Genomic DNA, 18980 nt, shown 5'->3' on the forward strand with positions numbered 1-18980 from the left:
CTAAACCCACACTTTTGATACTTAAATATGTTTGTTAAACCACTTGTAAGTGATTATGCCCTTTTCTTGTCTTTTCTAGGTGTCCATTGTACACACGGTTTCAATAGAACTGGATTTTTGATCTGTGCCTTTTTGGTCGAGAAGATGGACTGGAGGTAACTTTGTATGTTAGTTCCTGGGGATTTGTGGAATGTGGCCAAAGGGTTCTTCAGTATATTTCACTCATTGTCCTGACAGCTATGCTAATGCATTCACTATTGCTTGTTTTATAGCTGCGTAATAATCTTGAGTAAACAGTCCATATTAACATTATTTTTATCATCCCTTGGTAGCTTAGCCTGTTGCAGTCAAGAATTCCAGGTCTGGTAGGTCAAAAGTCAGCTGTACCTGCTGTGTGTGGGCCTTTAGCAGTGTATGTGTCATATTGTGTCTCTTTCCCATGACATGTCCCACATTTTAAGTAAGAATGTAGAGTTCAGAGATTCCTGAAAGATTTTCTTCCGTACATTTTCATCTTTTTCATGTAGGCATGTGTGTAGGTTTTTTGGGCTTTTTTGAAATCTGAAGAGATTAACTAGAGCAACAACAGAGTAATGTTCATGCTTCTGAAGGACTGGGGGCAAACAAAGCCTTTGTTTCCAGCTTGTTATTTGACTAAAGTCTACAGCATACTTCTATACACACTCACCTGTTTTTTCCATCTTTTAAAAACATTGGTTCCTTCATGCGGAGTAATTATCTTTTTTAGATAACATTAGTTTTAAAAGAAACCCCAAATCCAAACAATGCCTGTACCATCCTGTTGAACATAACTTATGCATAACTTTTGTTTTGTAGTATTTACAAAACACTATTTCCTTCTTGACAGAGTCCTGTGAAAGTCATGTTTCTTGACAAGCCCGTTAAACATTCTGATGATATTTCTTATGTGTGGTCCTTTAAGTGAAGAAAATTCTGCTCCTGTTGCAGGATTTTCTTGTGACTGGATATACAGTTATTATGCTTAGCATAGATGTGCAAGCTGTTTGCAAAGAACTAGGTTGTTCCTGTCTGGTAGTAAACCTGGAATAAAGATATTGGAGTAATGGAGATGGAAAACCTTTAGTAATGGGTGGCTGAATCTTTGCAGGATCCTAACTGTGTATAGGAAGTAGATACAGACACAAATGGCTTTATAGTATGATTCTTGTTTTTCCTATGAAATAGAAAATTTGTAGGCTTTTAATCAAACAATTTTAAAGTAGCATGCAATAATTAGACTTAGAATTGATCCTTTGTTCTGAAGATGAAAGGGACTTGAATCTCTTTGGATCTCCTACTTTTATGTCACTTCTCTGTTTTCAAACCTTGGTGAGAAAAGCCTTAAAACTCAACAGCCATGTCTTTTTTTTTTTTTGCTTTGGGTAGTTAATTTAATTTTCAAGTTTGTTAATCTCTGTCCGATTATTTTAATAGAACATCCAGATGTCCCCTGGTAGGGAAAAATGTCCACAGTGAAAGAAACAATTTTGGCAAGATGCTGATTAATGCTGAGTATTGTATCAAGATAAATCTAATTTGCTGTTTCATTCTTTAAAACAAGGCACTGTTTCTTGCTAATGAGGAAATAAGATCTTCCTGATGGAAAAATCCATCCGTATTCATTCCATAAGCGTATGATGTAGGAGTGTTGCTGCTGTATTGTGTACAGTGGGATATATTTTATAGTTAGTTTAGAGAAAGGCCTGAAAGGTCTTCAGCTTTCTGACCAGTAAGGTCAGAAACCTTACTTGATTCTCTTTTCAACAACTCATTTTCCCCAAAGACTGCTGTGTTTCTAGAACCTGGAAACCTTGGGTTTTTTCAGTTAGGATTCTATATTTGAAATCTGTGCCACCCCTTTTGGCTTTTATTGCCATTTATTCCAGAAGATTATAGAGTTCTTCTAATATCACCAGAAAAAAAAAAACAAACCCCCAAAAAAGAGCATTTTCCAGGCCCCATAACTTTTGGTTTGTTTTGTCCTTTCAGTGGCATTCATTATGGAAGATGTGAAACAATTTAAGAAAGACAGCAAAGTAAAAAATGTCTTGTTTGAAAGAAATTGGGAGTCTTAGAAAACAGAATGGGGAAAAAAGGTCCTTCTAAGTAACTCAGACTCTTAAACTGTCATTTTTGAAGTGATACCATGTGATAGTGTCACTCTGGATAGCGTCTTGTTTTCTCCTCTTACAAAGATCAGAGGAGTGAATCAACTTTACTGGTTCTTAGACACCATTTCTGTCTATTCTGGAAAATTTACCTCTTAAAGTTCTCAGGCTCTATTCTATACTGTACAGGTCAGAGAAAAAAACAATTTGAATTAAATATCTGGAAAAAAAAAAAAAGTTACATGGTATAGTATGTGCTTTTGTTCCAGTTTTAAGACATGTGCTTGTCAAGAAGCCTAACAGGGACATCTCTCTATTTTTGTGGTTTTTCCTCTCCCCTATATAGTAAGATTTTAAAATGTTGATTCTTGGAGCCTTACTGCTCTTCGTAGCCATGATAAATGGAGGACAGAATCATATCCAATGTTTTTAGTTAAATATTTTCATAGGATCTGTGAAAATGGCAGCAATAAAACCCTTGTGTTGTGCTCACTGTTGTATGTTTAGGAGAGTTTTCCCCTTGGCTGGTAAAGATGCATGACTGTTAGTTTTGGTTTCTAATTTTTTTGTGGTCCAGCCTCCAATTTATTTGAGCAAGATTAAGTATTAGGTGCACAGTAAAAGGCTTCTGAACTACAGTCCTTTTATGAGAAACTTCTGGAAAGAGAATTAATTAAAAAAGGTTAGGGTGGCTTTTCCCAGTATGATGGCAAAACCACTAATGAGAGGAAAGACTTTTTCTCTTAGCAGAGAAAAATGTAACCATATTTGAATTTAAACATTTGCATTTTTCTCCATTAAGTTTGTTGATATGTTTCTTTGGTCTTTTTTTTGTGTTCATGCAGTCCTCAGGTATTTACCTGCATGTCACCCATTGCTTCTCTGTAGCAATAAAAAAAGTTTTATCTGTGATAAAAGAGTGATCAGCAGACCACTAGGAGCTGCAATAAGGACTGAAAGCAGCTGCAGTTACTTGAGAACGTTTGCAGTGCCTACAAAATTATACAGAATCTTGTGCAAGAGCAACTGCTACCTGACTGATCTAAGCATGGACTTTCAAATATAAGGAATGTTTTTGCAATTACCACTTCAGAATTTGTATTGATTCTCAGTCCTAATAATTCTTATGTTTGGTAAAGCATGACATGACTAAGACATGTAAATTAAGCATCCAGAGTGATTTTAATTTTTTTTTTTGACAGTATTGAGGCTGCTGTGGCTACTTTTGCTCAGGCCAGGCCTCCAGGTATTTATAAAGGTGACTATTTGAAGGAACTATTTCGTCGTTATGGTGATGAAGATGATGCACCAGCACCACCAGAGCTTCCAGAATGGTGCTTTGATGAAGATGAAGAGGAGGATGATGATAATGGTAAAACTGGAGGCCCAGAATCCGAACCCGGATCATCAAGCTCTTCCTTTGGCAAGAGGAGAAAAGAACGCCTAAAACTGGTAATTTTGATTTGGAATTTAATACTCAAATTGCTAAACATAATTTCATAACCTCATACCCATCAGTTATCTCATCATACATGTTATACATGTGTCACTGCTCTTGCAAATGGGGACTGTCTGTAACTGGAAAAAGTTGTGGACACATTGTAAACTTTTTTGTATTTCCTATGTGAACCATGCTCTTTAATATTCAACACCTCAAATATTCCAGTTGTAAAAATGATTTAAAAATTTTCTAATATAACAATTTTTTGAGACAGTAAAGTGCTTTTGAATTATTCAGTCTGTCTTTGGAGATGAAATGTTATTAGAGTTGGATGGAAACAGCTCTTGTTTTTTGTAGTCATGTGGATGAAATTCAAAATTTTTAAAATTCAATGCTCATTTTGGTAAGTAGTCTTTCTTTGGGAAATTTTGTGGGATTGAAAATTGGATTAGCAAAAAGCAATATGAGCTTAAAAAACCCAAGGCAGCTTTGAGGTCATAATGTGTTCAAAGCTGTTTTAGCTTTGTAAGAGATATAGCTGATCACTTACTGTGATTTCTGACATACAGCTGCATAATTCTGATTAAATGAGTTACTGTAGTTACCATGATATGGAACTAATACGCAAGTACAAAGAATATATTTGTATAATCTGAAGACTAATGACTCAGTTCTCTTCAAATTTCTGACTCACTTTTTTTTTTATTTGCAAATAAAGTAAGCTAGACTATTGCTGAGTGCAAAAATAGGGTTTTTTTTTAATAATACTGAATTATTTTACTTGTGTGCTGAGGTGTGTTTGTTTGCAAAGACTTGGAAATCCTCATATTGAAATAGGCTGCAAAATAGCATTTTGTTGTTACTGCCACTGCTCAACAAGGTTTACAGGTGGAGTATGGAAAATGTTAACCTGACAGGAGTACAAAATCCAGTCTAAAGAAACAAGATGAACTTGGAAAATTTTCAAATTATCCCTCATCTGGAATAAAAAATTTCCCACACTGTAAAGACATAGTAAAAGTATATTCATGGGGTATCACGGCTTCCTCCATTAGCCTTGCAGTAAAACATTGATGTCTAAATATTTTCAGGGGGCTGGAACCTTAAAGTTTTTTTGATGTGCCTTCTGATGCATTAGGAACTGAGGTGTTAGGATGAATTACAATGACAGTCTCTTCTCATCAAGTATATAGCTCAACTGGTCTATTTAACAGGAATGATATTGGCTTCCCAGACTTTTTCTTGTCTGCCACCATAGTTTTGTTGAAAGCTAGAAGCTAAATTATACGAATAAGCATATTAATAACTAAAAGTTAATTATGAGTTAGAGAATTTGTGAAAGGAAGAATCATCTAGTTAATATGCATATTCGTATAATTCAGTTTTGCAGCTCTGAAGGAACATTCTTTGACACGAAGAGGAGGAACGGGCAGAATTCTTTACCATGGTTCTTGGCTGGCAGATGGGACTGCTTCTTAACTCAGTAGAGATGGATATTTGTGATTCCTTGTAAATATGCGGTCTACAGGGGGAGTGAGTATCAGGTAAATACCTCTTGCTGAGATATTCTTATTTTACTGTCTAAAGGGCTACATTTTCAGTATTATGTTGGTTTCCTGTGGCAGATGTTTCCACCTTTATAATTCATCTCTTTCCTAAAAGCCTAGGGGTAGGCAGTGTAAAACTAGAGGTAGCTGTAGTGATAGCAGTGTTCTGAATTTTTCTCATTTCAATCCAAATCTTTGTGGAGACTGAAGAAAAGTTTAGTAATAGAGGAGGAGACAGCTCCCAGGCATCTTGCTAGGATAATGAATAGTCAGAAGCAACTGCTAGCTAGCCTGTGAAATGAAGTTAATATGCTGTCCATTTCAGAAACTCTGATGTGAAAAACTTTACTGCAGCATTTTTCATTAAAACTTCCATATTTTGATGTCAAAAAATCTTGACAGGCTTTCTTTCCTACACTACAGAAAGTGTTAAGAATCATTAGAACATAAAGCCATTAGAGTTTCCTTTGTCATCACCTGAAGGAAGTTGACAGGTACCAGGAAATATGCTTGTTGCAGTCTGAGGTGCCACACAGGAAATCCAAACAAGTTTTGACTTTGTCAGTGCATGCAGTATTGATTGTAGCATCAAAACAACATTATTAACTGACACTTAGAATCTCACTTCAGGAAAAAACATTTCATTTTGCAAATCGGACAAAAAGTTGTAATTCTGAGCCAGAACCTACAAACCTTTCATGGGTCAGTTGGAACTTTTACTGTTTATTAAGGAATGTTGTCTCTTCTAGTCCCATGTAAGTTGCATTTTATGGGGTGTGAGATGCAGTGCTTCTGAAATTAATGGTGACATCTTAAACAGTCTGGAAGAGATGATGGCTGTTAATGATTTTCGTTATGATTTTGAGTGCAGGTGTCTTGTGGTCATCTCTGAGACAGAAGGAAGCAATTAAACTGATTTGATGTAATGAGGATAATATTTATTAGTTAACTATCACAGTACAATTATTCTAAATATTAGTGACTTGAGTTTTTTCTGCCTAACCAACTCTCTTTTGCAAAGTTTAACCCTTGCATTTATTGTTCTGCCTCTGGGCATATTGAAGAATATGGGAAAAATGCTATTTTTTTTATTTGGCAGCACCATTTTATGTGCTTGAATATGAGTATCATTTCCTTCTCCATGTTAAATGCTTATTAGCTCACTTTTCCCTTATAGTCTATTTTTTTTGTACTACTGACCTTTCTTGTTATTCTTTGTATTCTGTCATGTTGACTCATGTTTTCCTGATGCTGTGGTGCCTGTAATTGAATGCAAGCCTCTAGTTGAGGCCATCCTAGTAAGGCTTAATAGGGAGAAATTAATTTCACATGTCTTAAGGCTAATACTTCTGTTTATATATCTCAACATAATTGCCTTTCACAAGGCAGAACAATACTAATTCAGCTTTTGGTCTCTTGCTGCTTCCATGTCTTTTTCTCTAATTATCTACCAGTGTGTGTTTGTATAATTTCTTATCCATTATTAAGTGTAGAACTTTGTTTATGCTGAATTGCACAGTGTTATTTCCAGCCCATTTTTAAAATGAAAGATAACACTGAATCTTAAACTACCATCCCAGTCTGTATCCCTGTTACTAAAGTCAGAGATGTCACAAAAATAAGAATGCTAATAGGAAGTTTAGTGGAAATAAATTGATTATTTTATGCCTAAACCAGACCCTGCAGATTCTTTCATTTTGTTAGTGAAACACTAACTCCTATGAACTTGGTTTTGAAACAGGTTACACTTCTGGTGTATGGAAGTTACATCTGCCCCATGTTTTCTGAGTTCCTCTATGAGGACCAGATAAGCAAACAAAAGACAAACCAAGGCAAATGCATGCAATGCCAATTCTGTGAAGCCTGTTTCATTATGAAAACCAAATGTTTAGTGGAACACCTTTGCTATTGAGTGACAGTCAGTATGATTTTGTTTTCTTTTTTGCTTGTACATGCTAAGAGGCAGTTACTGTGATTTGGTCCTGTGTATGTAGGTATTAAATCTAAGATGATAAGTGTAACTCTCTGTCTCTCACTTCCTTCATTTTAGTAGATACCTCTTCCTGACATGTTTTGGAATGTTTCTTGCCTTCTGGGAGGCAGGCTCTGAGCATATTGGCGTGCAGTCAAGTCTGAGTAGCTGAAGACAGCTCTCACCCAGGCCTGGCGATAGTCGCTAGGGTCAGGAAGGTGTGTGTTTGGGGCTGTTCCCACTCACCCACTCCTCCAGATGGTGTTTAGGATATGAACCAACACAGGATGATCAACATTGCCACTTCTCCTTCAGATGAAGTGATGGGTGGAAAAATTCATGGCAAGTGGGGCAAGATTGATTAGTACAGATGGTGTGAAGGTTGTGCACAGTGTAGATACCAGTGCATGTAGTTTCCTTGGATCCTTTAGGGCTTATAACTCTTGGTTTAGTATCAGTGCTGAGGAGTCAGTGTGCTCCTGGTGATCTGAGTTCTCTGGAGTCTTTGCACCATGGTCTCCAGTGTCCTGTTTCCAAAGGCATTGGTAGCTGAACAGCAGGATAAAAACTGCACGGGTCTGGCTCAGTTTTAGCACCTTATCCAAGGAATGTCCTCATGAAACCTGGAGTGCTAAGTTAGCCAAGCATGAATACCCAAGTGACTCACATTGTTTTCATAGTGCTGTGCCTTAGTGATTATACTTGAAACAGATAATCTGCAAGAAACACTTTCAAGTACGAATTTTGTGTTTATTACTTTTTCTTTTCTGGAAAATCTTTCCTGTTTCCTGCCTGTTATTTCAATCTTAACAGTCATACTGCCATTCCACTCTGCCATTATTCACAGAAGCAAGGCAGAACCATCTTCCTTTGTTTCCTGGTGCTCTTCACCACTTATCAGAATTCAGACAATGTGCTGCTGGCCAGGCACGAGTAGCTGTCTGCCTCTCTCGCCCACTCTCCTGCGTGCTGTGGCACCAGCTGGTGCCCCTGTAAATTGTATGGGGTGAGTGACACACAGAAAGTCTGTGGAGCTCAAGGTAGTTAAGGTTATGAACCAGTATATTTCTTTAGGATGTTCTGTTCTCAGAATGTGATTTGGTCTGTGGAGCTCAAGGTAGTTAAGGTTATGAACCAGTATATTTCTTTAGGATGTTCTGTTCTCAGAATGTGATTTGGTGATGTGACTGAGCCAATCTTAACTAACTGCAGGCTGTACTGAAAACTGTGGTTCTGCTTTTCCGTGCTTTCCCTTTTGCTTCCCTTGTGCTGTCTTAGTACTGAGTTATCCTATGGTCATCTAGCTTAGGATACTGTTTTGGCAGAAGATTACCAATTTATGATGTTATTTTTGCCAAATTAGTTCCTAGATTTGCTCAAGTGTATAACACAGGAGTGCCACAATGTGTGGAAATGCAGAGGAGAAAAATACTACTCCTTTCATTAGTGGTATGCAGCTGGATTTGTTAAAGCTACTTTCAGGTGTTTTAGAGAACAGGTGTGAGATACTTGAATCTTCACATGCAGGGTTCAGCAGGTGAATAGTCATGGTTTCATCTTCTTTGTGTGCATTGAAAATTTATTTGACATTCTGTTGAATTAAGTCTGGTTGATTTGAGATCTCCATAGAAATCTTTAATTTGGTAGCTTTGTAGACCTGATGGCTTTCATGTGTTCTGTAATGCAAGATTTGTTTTTATTCCTCTTGGCATCAATTTTTTTGTAGAATGTACAAGTTATTTTAGAGTTTTATTACCAAATTGTTTTTTTTGATCTCTACATAGGCTTTTCTGGGGCTTTCAGGATAGTAGTTCCACTCTAATAACCTGGTTTAGATTGAGAATAAAGTATAAAAATATATTTACACAAATATTTTGGTACAAATCTGCTGTTTATATTTTCTCTTTTGTTAAGTTTGTCCTAGATCAATGCTCCTGAGAGTATTAGCTAAGTAGTGTAAGCCTCTAAGTACTAGCTATCCCTTCCTTTTGCCTTATCACTATTGCCTTTTTTAAATTATATGTTTTCCTCATAAATAACTCATGTAGTTCCTGGGTTTATAATATGGCTCACCTGTGAGTTTCCCGGCAAAGCTCAGCTAATGTATCTTGACATTTGGGGGTGAATCCTTAAGGACTGTTTAAGCTAATATTGCTCTAGAGGGTTGTGAAAACAGTCTTAATCTTGTATTGACATATTCTGATTTGATTTTATGAGGGCTTTAATACTAAATTTTAATTTTTTTTTTTTAAATTTAGGGTGCAATTTTCTTGGAAGGAATAACAGTTAAATGTGTGACCCAGGTGACAACGCAACCAAAATTAGGAGGAATACAGCAAAAATGTCAGCAGTTCTGTGGATGGGAAGGGTATGAAAATATTTAGAACTTATTTAGTTATACTATCTAGAAATAAGTGTTGTATTTTGCAGAATGAAACTTCTCATTGTGAAAATGAGGAAAAGGTGACCATGGATTGTTTAGAAAAAAAAAAAAAAAGCCTCAAACACACTTGGCAGTGAAAGTCTTGCACTGTACTATGAAATAAAATGATCAGTTTTTGATGTTAAGAAACAAGGTTCTAGAATTACTTTTCCACTGAGATAACAAAATGTTGTTGTTCAAATTCCAGATGTAGCCTAGTCCAGCTATTTGTGTAAAGCTTAGTTCTTTCTCAAGCAGTAGATTTATTTATACCATTGCTATTACACTTAAGTATGGAGAGTATAATGCTCGTTTTTATAGCCAACTTGGATTTGTGTCCAATGCTAACGAAAATATTGGTTTTAGTGTCTATGATTCTGAACTTTTCCACTCCAAAGTTGGTGATCTGCACTGCTTCCTAACTTGTTGATGCTTATCATGCCTGTAATTTTAAATTTAAATATCTCTTTCTGCGAAGTTAAAACTTTGAAGTTCCACATAATTTAGTGTTTTGTCATAAGCAAATAACTTTGTTCTTATGAGATAGGCTTTTGACTTCTATTGCAAAATAGTTTATTGGAGAAGATGTTCTAACTCAGAGTTAACCTTGCAGCAAGGCTGGTACGAGGTGTGACTTGAGTCTGATGTGAAAAATGTATTTACTTGTGTGACTATTTATTGCGGAACCATTAATAAACATTGTTCTTTTTATTAGGACTGGATTCCCCGGAGCACAACCTGTTTCCATGGACAAGCAAAATATTAAATTTTTGGAGCAGAAGCCATACAAAGTTAGCTGGAAAGCAGACGGCACCCGGTAAGTTAATTTTAAATGAAAAAGCAAAACACAGTAAATTCGGTAGACAGTTTGTATTTTCTCAGGAAAGTGAATTTGCTTGTACAAAGGACAAAGCACAGCAACAAAACTGACTTCAGAGATTAATTTTTGTTCTGTCTTGGTACCCAACATTTGCTGAAGTTTGTGGCCAAGTTTCTTTCTAGCAGCTGTTTTACACACTGACTGTTAAAGGCAGGTACCCTTATTCTCCATAACCCTTGCCTGTCTGTCAGTCATGACTTGCCAACAAGTCTTAGAATAATCTTACATAACAGTGAGAGGTTGCTAAGGTGAAGACTTTATTTATAAGCAAAATTAGAACTTCTAATTGATCCTTCAGAAGCTAGGTAGTATCAGAAATTTTGTAGGGGTCCTTTTTAAAATTCATCCTGTGATCCTTTGTTCAAACATGTAGTTCATGTCAGCTAAAGAGTCAATAATTTTATCTTCCCTCACCAGTTCTCTTACATTCATTGCAGGGGTGCCTTTTGTTAATAACAAACTACATCCTAATTTGACTTATTGGACATATTCTAAAGTTTTTCCTGAGTTCTTTATTTTGCAAGGTTGTTATCTTTAATAATTGAATATAGTAGTTAATGAAAATCCTGTAGAATATGGGGAATTGGATGTCTTAAGAGAATTGCCAAGTGGCTCCACATGAAGTCAGTCAGGATTCAGCACAATTCAGCCAGAACTAAGCTGTCTTGTATAAAAAAACCCCAGACCGTTCAAGTGTTTCTCCTCTGTGGAGTTTGTGCTTCAAGGGTCTATTAGCTTGGGCTGAGCATGGTGTGAAAAGTCAAAGTAAGCTTGCAGTCAGTATGGAGTCCTACCATTAAGAAATGTGTGGGAATAATTGGTTTACTAAAACTGGCTGTATGCACAAGCCCTTGGATGTTGCAGTGCAGGTGTTCTCAGGGTAGGGAGTTACAGCAGTGGGGTTTTGGGAGGTCAAGACATATTTTCAGAGCAGTACAGGGCATAGGGCATTCCAAAGCTGCTGACCCTGAACAAATGAAGTCAGCCAGCTTAAACTGACCTGAAGGGTCTTTGTCATATCCTATGTTATTAATTTGGAAAATTGATGTCTTAATGTAATATTCTCATTTTCTTACTCAAATGTGTGGATGGGATGCCCACGTTCTGAGTATTAAAGCAATTATACAGAATGTAGTAGTGTACCTGGAAGACTGCATTTTGTGAAGGAAATTGAAGTGTGCATGTAATTTCTTGTTGAAATTTTCAGTATTTTTAACATTCTATCCTCTGTTTTTAGTTTTAGAATGATGGGAAAACAGAATGGAGGAAAAACAAAACTGAAGGAACTAAATAGCTCCTTCAATTTTTTCAAAACATAATAACTGGTAATAGATTATGAAGGTACACAGACTGATAGGTATATTCAGAGAAGAAAATGGGTCTACAGAGGTGCAGTGTTAAAATCACCTTAAGTAATATGAAAGCGAGATTAAAGATGAAAACCTGATCTATTATTTGGACATTTAGACACTTTGCATGATATGTATCCTAATCAACAATGAAAAATTATGATCATTTTTACATTGGACATGCTTCGAATTATTTAGTTGTTCTCCAGTGATCCAGACTTCATATGCAATTAAATGGATTTTCATTAATTATTCTGAATGCTTGTGTTGACAGGCGTGACCTTCTTGAATTTAATATTAAGACATCAGTTAGTGGAGACCCATTTATGGATCCCCTACTTACATTATCTGGAGATGGAACCCCTGTCATCAAATATCTCTGAAGCTATTCTGTTAAAAGTGGTTTTAGGTGCATTAGTCTAGACCTTGCCTATTAGAATATTATTAGGCTTGCATGCTTTTCTCTTTTGTTGTTTTTTTCTCTCTCTTTGCTTAAAAAAGCACTGTTCTTTTGTTGACCCTGTTGGACTTAAAGAAAAGCAGATGCATAACTAATAACTTTGTTATACTTTCTCACTGAAATAAAACAGTTCTATTTTAGTTAAAAGCAACATTTGCTCACTTAGCCAGACTTCTTAAATGTCACTATTTGTTAACTACCTGTATTTGATTTCTTAACAGTAGTTTTTCCTAGAGGTTTCATGACTGAAGCATTTTTTAATACATTCTCTTAACTGATATGCAGTGTCAGTGACTTCACTAAGGACTTCTACTTTTCTTCAAAAGCATTTGCTAATCCTAGATTCTGATTGGAGCTGAACCTCTTTCCTCTGTTTTAAGAGCTGTTGGTTTTGGTTTTTGTGGTTGTTATTTTTTTTCCCTTTCCCCATTGTTTGGGGCTTTTTTCCAGTGGCAGAACTGTGCATGTTTTTTTGGTTTCTTAGCATTGTTGTCTTTTTCTACCCATAATTTTAGAAAAAGAGAAAGTATTTCCCTAAATAAAAGGACATTATTTCTCAAATAATGTTGTCTAACAATGTGAAATTGATTAGTTAAATTATTTCATAGTGATTCTATAAAATACCTTGTGGGCATTTACCAGAGTAGTAGTGTCTTACTTTTTAAGTGTGTGCATTCTGAGTCTGGTTTGGGTCAAAACTCAAACCTCCTCCATTCTCTTGAAGCTCTGAGTTCAAAATCTTCTGACTTAGCCTTGCTTAGCCTAGTCTGTTGTGGTTTGAAGAGTCTGAGCCTTCACTGTGCTCTTGCTTGTTCTGTGCCTGGTTTCCAGGGCCCTTGTTGCATCAGCCAGTATCAGCAGGGCACACCTCCTGGTTCTGCTCCAGTGTTCCTTCTGGAGCGTGTTTGTCCCAAAAGGAAAAATTCAGTGTGAACAAATGCTTCTCCCCTCGTGTTTGTAAATGCCAATGTATAAAGATGTGTGTATTTGTATCTTAGGTTTAGAGAAGTGAACTTTAAGTTAAAATATCTGTGAAGCTCATTTAGCATTGGCACTCTTTGGTGAAATATTTCCTTTGTACCAGCTACTTGGTATGTAAACGCTGTATGCAAACTCATGCTGTTTTGAAGAAAACCACCTCTAAAATCATACTGCTTTAAATTATTATTGTTTAAATAAAAGTCACTGAATTCTGCAGCTATTCTGACTGGCTTGGTGTAAATTCTCAGTATTTATTGGAACAATAGTCAAACTGTTGGTGTCGTATAAATAATTTTAATGCTAATCTATTCATAAGCCAAAGGGCAAATTTCCCACTAGTAAAATCATGCCTTTTGGCTTTGTTGAGATGAAATATATGTTGTATGTTAACAGTAGCTACAAAGTAGATACATCTTTACAAATTTCTCCCAATTTTGCAGTGCCCTGTTCTAAAATAGTAGTTACTGTGTGAGTAAGGTAATTGTAAGAGCATGTTGAAGGCATTGCTGGATGACTCTGCATTATCAGCCTTGTACTGTAAAATGATTAGCCCAGGTGGGTAATGGCTGGTTGTATCCCTTCATATGGATCTCATTAATACTGTTTGTAGCAGATGCTTGTTCTAATGAGTGGAGCTGACTGTTCAGGCAGGGTAAAGTAATGAGACACCAGTTCTGAAGGAAAGACTGCCACCACTAAGAATAATAAAAAGCTTAAAAATGTCTATGGAATAATTCAAATCAATGCAATCAAACAGGATTAGATTTTATGGTGGTGAATTGTGACCTGCACTAAATGGAACCTATTAAGGGGAGTAAGTTATTTTCCTACATTTCTGTGAGTACCATTTTTATCTTTCACATCTGTACACATGCAGTTTTAGTGAAAAATAATAAATATAGTCATAATACTATGGCTGTTCAATTATGTTAAGGTAGCTATTTTAAAAAATGCAGAACAGGTAGTTCTTGCCAAAGGCTATTAAATTTGAAAAATATTCATGCAAATTTGATGGCTTGCAGATATCTAAATGTGAATAAGTAGATGCAGAATAAAACAGCTCTTTGAGAATTGCTGCTAGTCGTCTAACGTGTTTGTAACAAAATAGGTAGGTACATCTGTGAAGTTGTTTTTTCTTTCATGGTTAGCAAATTACATTTACATTAAAAGAAAGGCCTGTTGCCTAAGTAATTAACTTTTTGTTGTTATCCTAATACAAAATAAAAATAGTAAATGTACACTTAATTGCATGATAAAACTGATAGGCATTTTTTGATTGTTTATTAATCAAATAAGTTTGATTTATCTTGAATGTATCAATCAATAAATCAATATATCTATATATAGAGTATATAATTATTTTGATTTAGTTGCTATATTATCAAACTTATGATAGCTTACTAGTTTTTTTTTTAGTTCAGCTTTTTGTAGAAATTGAAGAAAATGTCTCTTTTTTTGGGAGTTGCAGCCTTTTCAGAAACATATTTGTGATCCTTACTTGAAGGAAATCTACTCAGTATATTTTAAGATAATTTTTCTATAAATGTAATGAAAACAAGGTTGACATTTCTGATTTCCATGGCTCAATAATTTTTCTTTCCTTACTCTTTGATCCTTTACATTATGAGATGAAGATGACATGCATAACTGAGAAATTGTAAATTCCTAATATGAGAAGTTATCCAAAATCATTTGGTCCAGAGTAAATTGTGAAAAAATAATCACTGCTAAAGAACAACACTTAAAAAAAAAGGAGAAAACTGATAAACAATTGTTTGTTTGTTTTAGAAATTAGGAGGTAAAAGGTACTAGCCCAGAATTACATGGCAAGGAAGCAAAAAGGTTGCATGTCTGTAAAGGCTTAAAGAAAAGATACTTGAATGGGTTCCTGGAAAAACTATTATCCCTGAGAGAGAGGAGAAGAAGTTGAGATAATAATGAGAATGAAGGAGGACAGAGAAGATTGGAGACTAGTACTAATCCAATTAAATCCCAAATCTATACACTTGAGAATTCATTATTAAGAACAAGAGACCAGGTTGTCATGAAAGCAGATGTGGAGTGTCCTGGGTTTGCAATGGAAAGCTTGGCTCCTGGGAGCAAAGATATTAATGTAGAACTGAACTTCAAGGAAGCTGTTGGGTATGAGAAACAAGCCATAGATGAATTTTCAGATTGTACAAATTACATGACTAGGTTCTCATGGATGTGAAATTTTCTGCCTAGTAGGGGAAAGTTCCTGTAATGGAGGTTTGCAAAATTGATAGTGAATTCTTCCCTAATTTAGAGGAGGGGGACAAAAATGTAGGGAGTTGAGATTTTCAGCCATCTTCAGAAATGGTGTTAGCAGGAAAATTAAGGGCTATTAGTCACAACAAAGCATTTATGAGGAAATAAATGTTTCTCAAGGTATGAATACTCTCTTCCTGGGCACCTTGCCTTCTGACCCAGGCAGCTACTGAGAAAGTGAACTATTACAAATTGTATTTTGAGTGTCTTGTCATTGAATCATGTTTAGGGTTAATACATGTTTCTGGTCTTAGAGTAAGGAAGGAATGTTGGCGTCCTAATCATAGGATAGGGTGAAGAACCCACACAAGAATCATCTGGCTGCTTTGAAACCACACCTTCTTTTCCTTCTTCCTCTCCCCACTTATCTTAAGAAATATACATAAATGTGAATCACAACCATTTGTTGGTAGTGTTGTGTATTCCTTTCTCTGTGGCATGTTTCAGTGGTGGGAAATTTTAAAGGATGGAAATATTACACAGTTGGGCATATGCTGAATAGATTTTTCAGGACCAAATGGATTTTTTTATAGGAGTGACAGGTTTTGTGAATGACTGGGCTTAACCCAAGTTATTTGATTCCAAGTTAAATGAGCTTGATTCAATTGTGCTTATGTAACTATCAGCAATGGGCAAAGCCTCAACTGGTAATTACACATCACTTGTGTGTATAGGACAGCCATTCTTCAGACATTTGTGTTATTTTCATTGACTGTCTCAAAGAAGTATTTGTAAGGGTTTTTCTATTATTAATTGCATGAAATAGTCAAAATGGGGTGACACTTAAAGAAGAGATTTGGAACGAAGAACCTTACTTTAAAGATTAAAGTGATTGTTCTTAGTCCAGTCTTCCAGTCTCCACACTGTGTTTTTATGATAAGTTTTTAAGGTCATGGGGGGAAAAACACAGTTTTTGTTTACGTGCCATTGTCCCTTTTGGTCCCTCTTCATAATTATTTTAACTATTCTTTAGGGGAAAACAAGTTCACTAATTTTGTGCATCTGCATCTGTAGATGGAAGAATTTTGGTTGAGAATGAGGCTGCAATCCATGTGGAATTTATTTCACTGACTTTACTTGGAAGAATATATTTAAGTGGAGATAGTATATATTTTGTCTGGAAACTAAAGTTGTGAAAGTTATTGAAAGATATTACTCCCAGTCAAGATTAAAAGCTCTAAATAATTAGCTGTTATAAACTGCAGTACTAGTAGTTGTTAGGAACCTGCAGTTTAACTTTGAAATGTGTAATGATAACATAATGTCAGAAGCTTATGCGAAAGTATACAAAGATCACATAAATGGTTCAGGATTAAAATGTATAAAGTGCCTTTCTGATGACTGCTGAAAGGAGCAATTCATATGTGTTAAGCACTCTATATAGCATTCCTCTTAAATTTCTAAAAAGCAGATGCCTAATTCATGGTTTTATTTTGTGCATTTAGGTAGGAGAGGAAGAGGAGGTGAGATGGCAGGAATGATACGTTTGGACATGAAAGAGTTGGAGGTTCAGGAGCTGTGAATTGTTGCTCACTCAGCATCTTAATAATTGTCCTATACAGTTGTATTGGCCAATAAATTTAGGATTATAAGACTAATACTTGCCTGTTTTCCACAGCATTAGAACCCATAAATATTGTATGGTTGCTTGAATTTTCATTTGAGAGTGTAAAAATAAAACTTTTATAAATTGAGTTTGGATTAAAGGCGCTTTGGTTTGTTTAGCATGTCCCTAGTCTCTAGGTAAAGCTATTCTAGCTCAGGGCAAGGAAGGTCTAGGAAGGATGGCCTCATTTTATCCCATGTTGCCATGTTGTCCATTTCCCCTGTTTTCCCTCGTGTATAGGCAATGAGGCCATGTCTAGGCTTTGGCTAGGACTTTGGCAGCAGAAAAGGAGCTCTCAGCTTTTGATAGCCAGACTGGTGGGTATTATCAGATAACTCATTCATTTTGTTTAACTACTAATTTTGAGTCAGGAGAGGTCTCTCTTGATTGGGGGACTGTAAGTCAAGCGAGGCAGCATAGAATGTCATAAACTGTTGGACTAATGTATAGAACCACTGGATATAAAAATATGTCTGGTTTTGTGTTTGGGTTTTTTTTTTTAATGGGGGGCTGGTGATGGTGTATTTTTGTATTTATTACTAAGGCACATCCATATCACTTAGCTGCTTCTTCATCTCCTGAAATATTCCTTTTACAGTCATTGAGTCAGTGTAGAGGAATTAATAAATAGGTGTGACAGAACACATTATCCCTCATCTGAATCTAAATCACTGGAATTGCCAAAGAAAGCATTCTTATTCTAGGTGGTGGTTTCTCATTTATTTATGCTCACAACACTGGCATGACTCTGAAAGAAGGGTTTTGTGTCCCTTCCTTAAGTGTTTAAGGAGCAGTTCTGATGAGATACTATACAGGAAATCTATTCTGTGGAGCAGCAGGCCTGATACTTGACAGTTCTGAAGCCTCATGACATCACACAAGGTTTTATGGTCACAGTTCTGGGCTCTTTGAAAAATGCTACCTAACTGATTATTCATATGTAACTATTTGAGTATTTGGACAGATTGTCTTATAAGCAAGCTCTTTTGTTTATTTATAAATAGTTAATGCACTAAAATGCTTGTTATGTAGCTTGTGCTGTGAATACTAATCTTAGAGTATTCAATTGTAGTCCTAAAATGTTCTAATGAGATGCAGATAAAGGGTGTGCCTGCATGTATGTCTGCCTTTCAAGCAGCAACCAGTATCAGTGATTACTGGCTTATTTATTTATTTTCCTTTCTCCCAGACCACTTTTAGTGGAACAGTACATTCTGTGCTGCTGGTTCTCCTAGGGGGGATTACAGACACATCCACGAAGCGTGATGGCTTATGTTCAGTCAGGGAAGAATGACATTGAGTTTATGCCGTTGAACTATACAGATATCTAGGGCATCCCTTTCTCTTGGAGCTGACTATTCTGTGAGCAGGAATGGCAGTTGTGTTCCTGCTGTGGCTTGTGCTGGTGATGCAGGCAGAATTCACCCAGAATACGCTCTGGCTAAATCGGTTCCAAGTTAAGCAGATCTCCTGTTTCAAAGCTGTGTTACTCTTTTTGTGACTGCTCTGTTATGGCCCTCCATGAGAGACATTATGGTTCACTTACTTGGGAAAGAAGCAACCTAACTACTTGTCATCTAATGCTAAATTAATTTGTTATTCTTTCTTATAAATTTTTTTTAGCCTGTTGCTTCAGGCATGAATTTTGCCCTAAACCTCCAAGATATTTTCAGACAAAGGTTTGTGGAGAGGGATGGAGCCAAAGAAGATCAAGCAAACTTGAAAATCTATCTGCAATAAATAATGAAGATAATAATAATAATAATAACAACAACAACAGCAAAAATTATGAAACAATTCATGAGTTCTGTCAAGCTCGAGATATAGTTTATTCCACTGATCTTGCATCTTTAAAAAAAAGTAATCAGAACATTATACCATGCAGTTGTTTTTCAACAGTGTTA

General features: G+C 36.0%; 1 protein-coding gene across 2 annotated transcripts in view; it reads left to right on the plus strand.

Moving 5' to 3' along the window:
* RNGTT (RNA guanylyltransferase and 5'-phosphatase) overlaps nt 1-18980 on the plus strand; it is a 170440-nt gene that overhangs the window by 16014 nt on the left and 135446 nt on the right. For both annotated transcript variants that reach the window (XM_053973871.1, XM_053973872.1), the window contains exons 5-8: nt 80-155; nt 3332-3581; nt 9348-9457; nt 10227-10328. In XM_053973871.1, coding sequence (XP_053829846.1) covers nt 80-155; nt 3332-3581; nt 9348-9457; nt 10227-10328 — 538 coding nt within the window. The remainder of the gene's footprint in view (nt 1-79; nt 156-3331; nt 3582-9347; nt 9458-10226; nt 10329-18980) is intronic.

Source organism: Vidua macroura, chromosome 3 (assembly GCF_024509145.1).
Source record: "Vidua macroura isolate BioBank_ID:100142 chromosome 3, ASM2450914v1, whole genome shotgun sequence".
Classification (NCBI taxonomy): domain Eukaryota; kingdom Metazoa; phylum Chordata; class Aves; order Passeriformes; family Viduidae; genus Vidua; species Vidua macroura.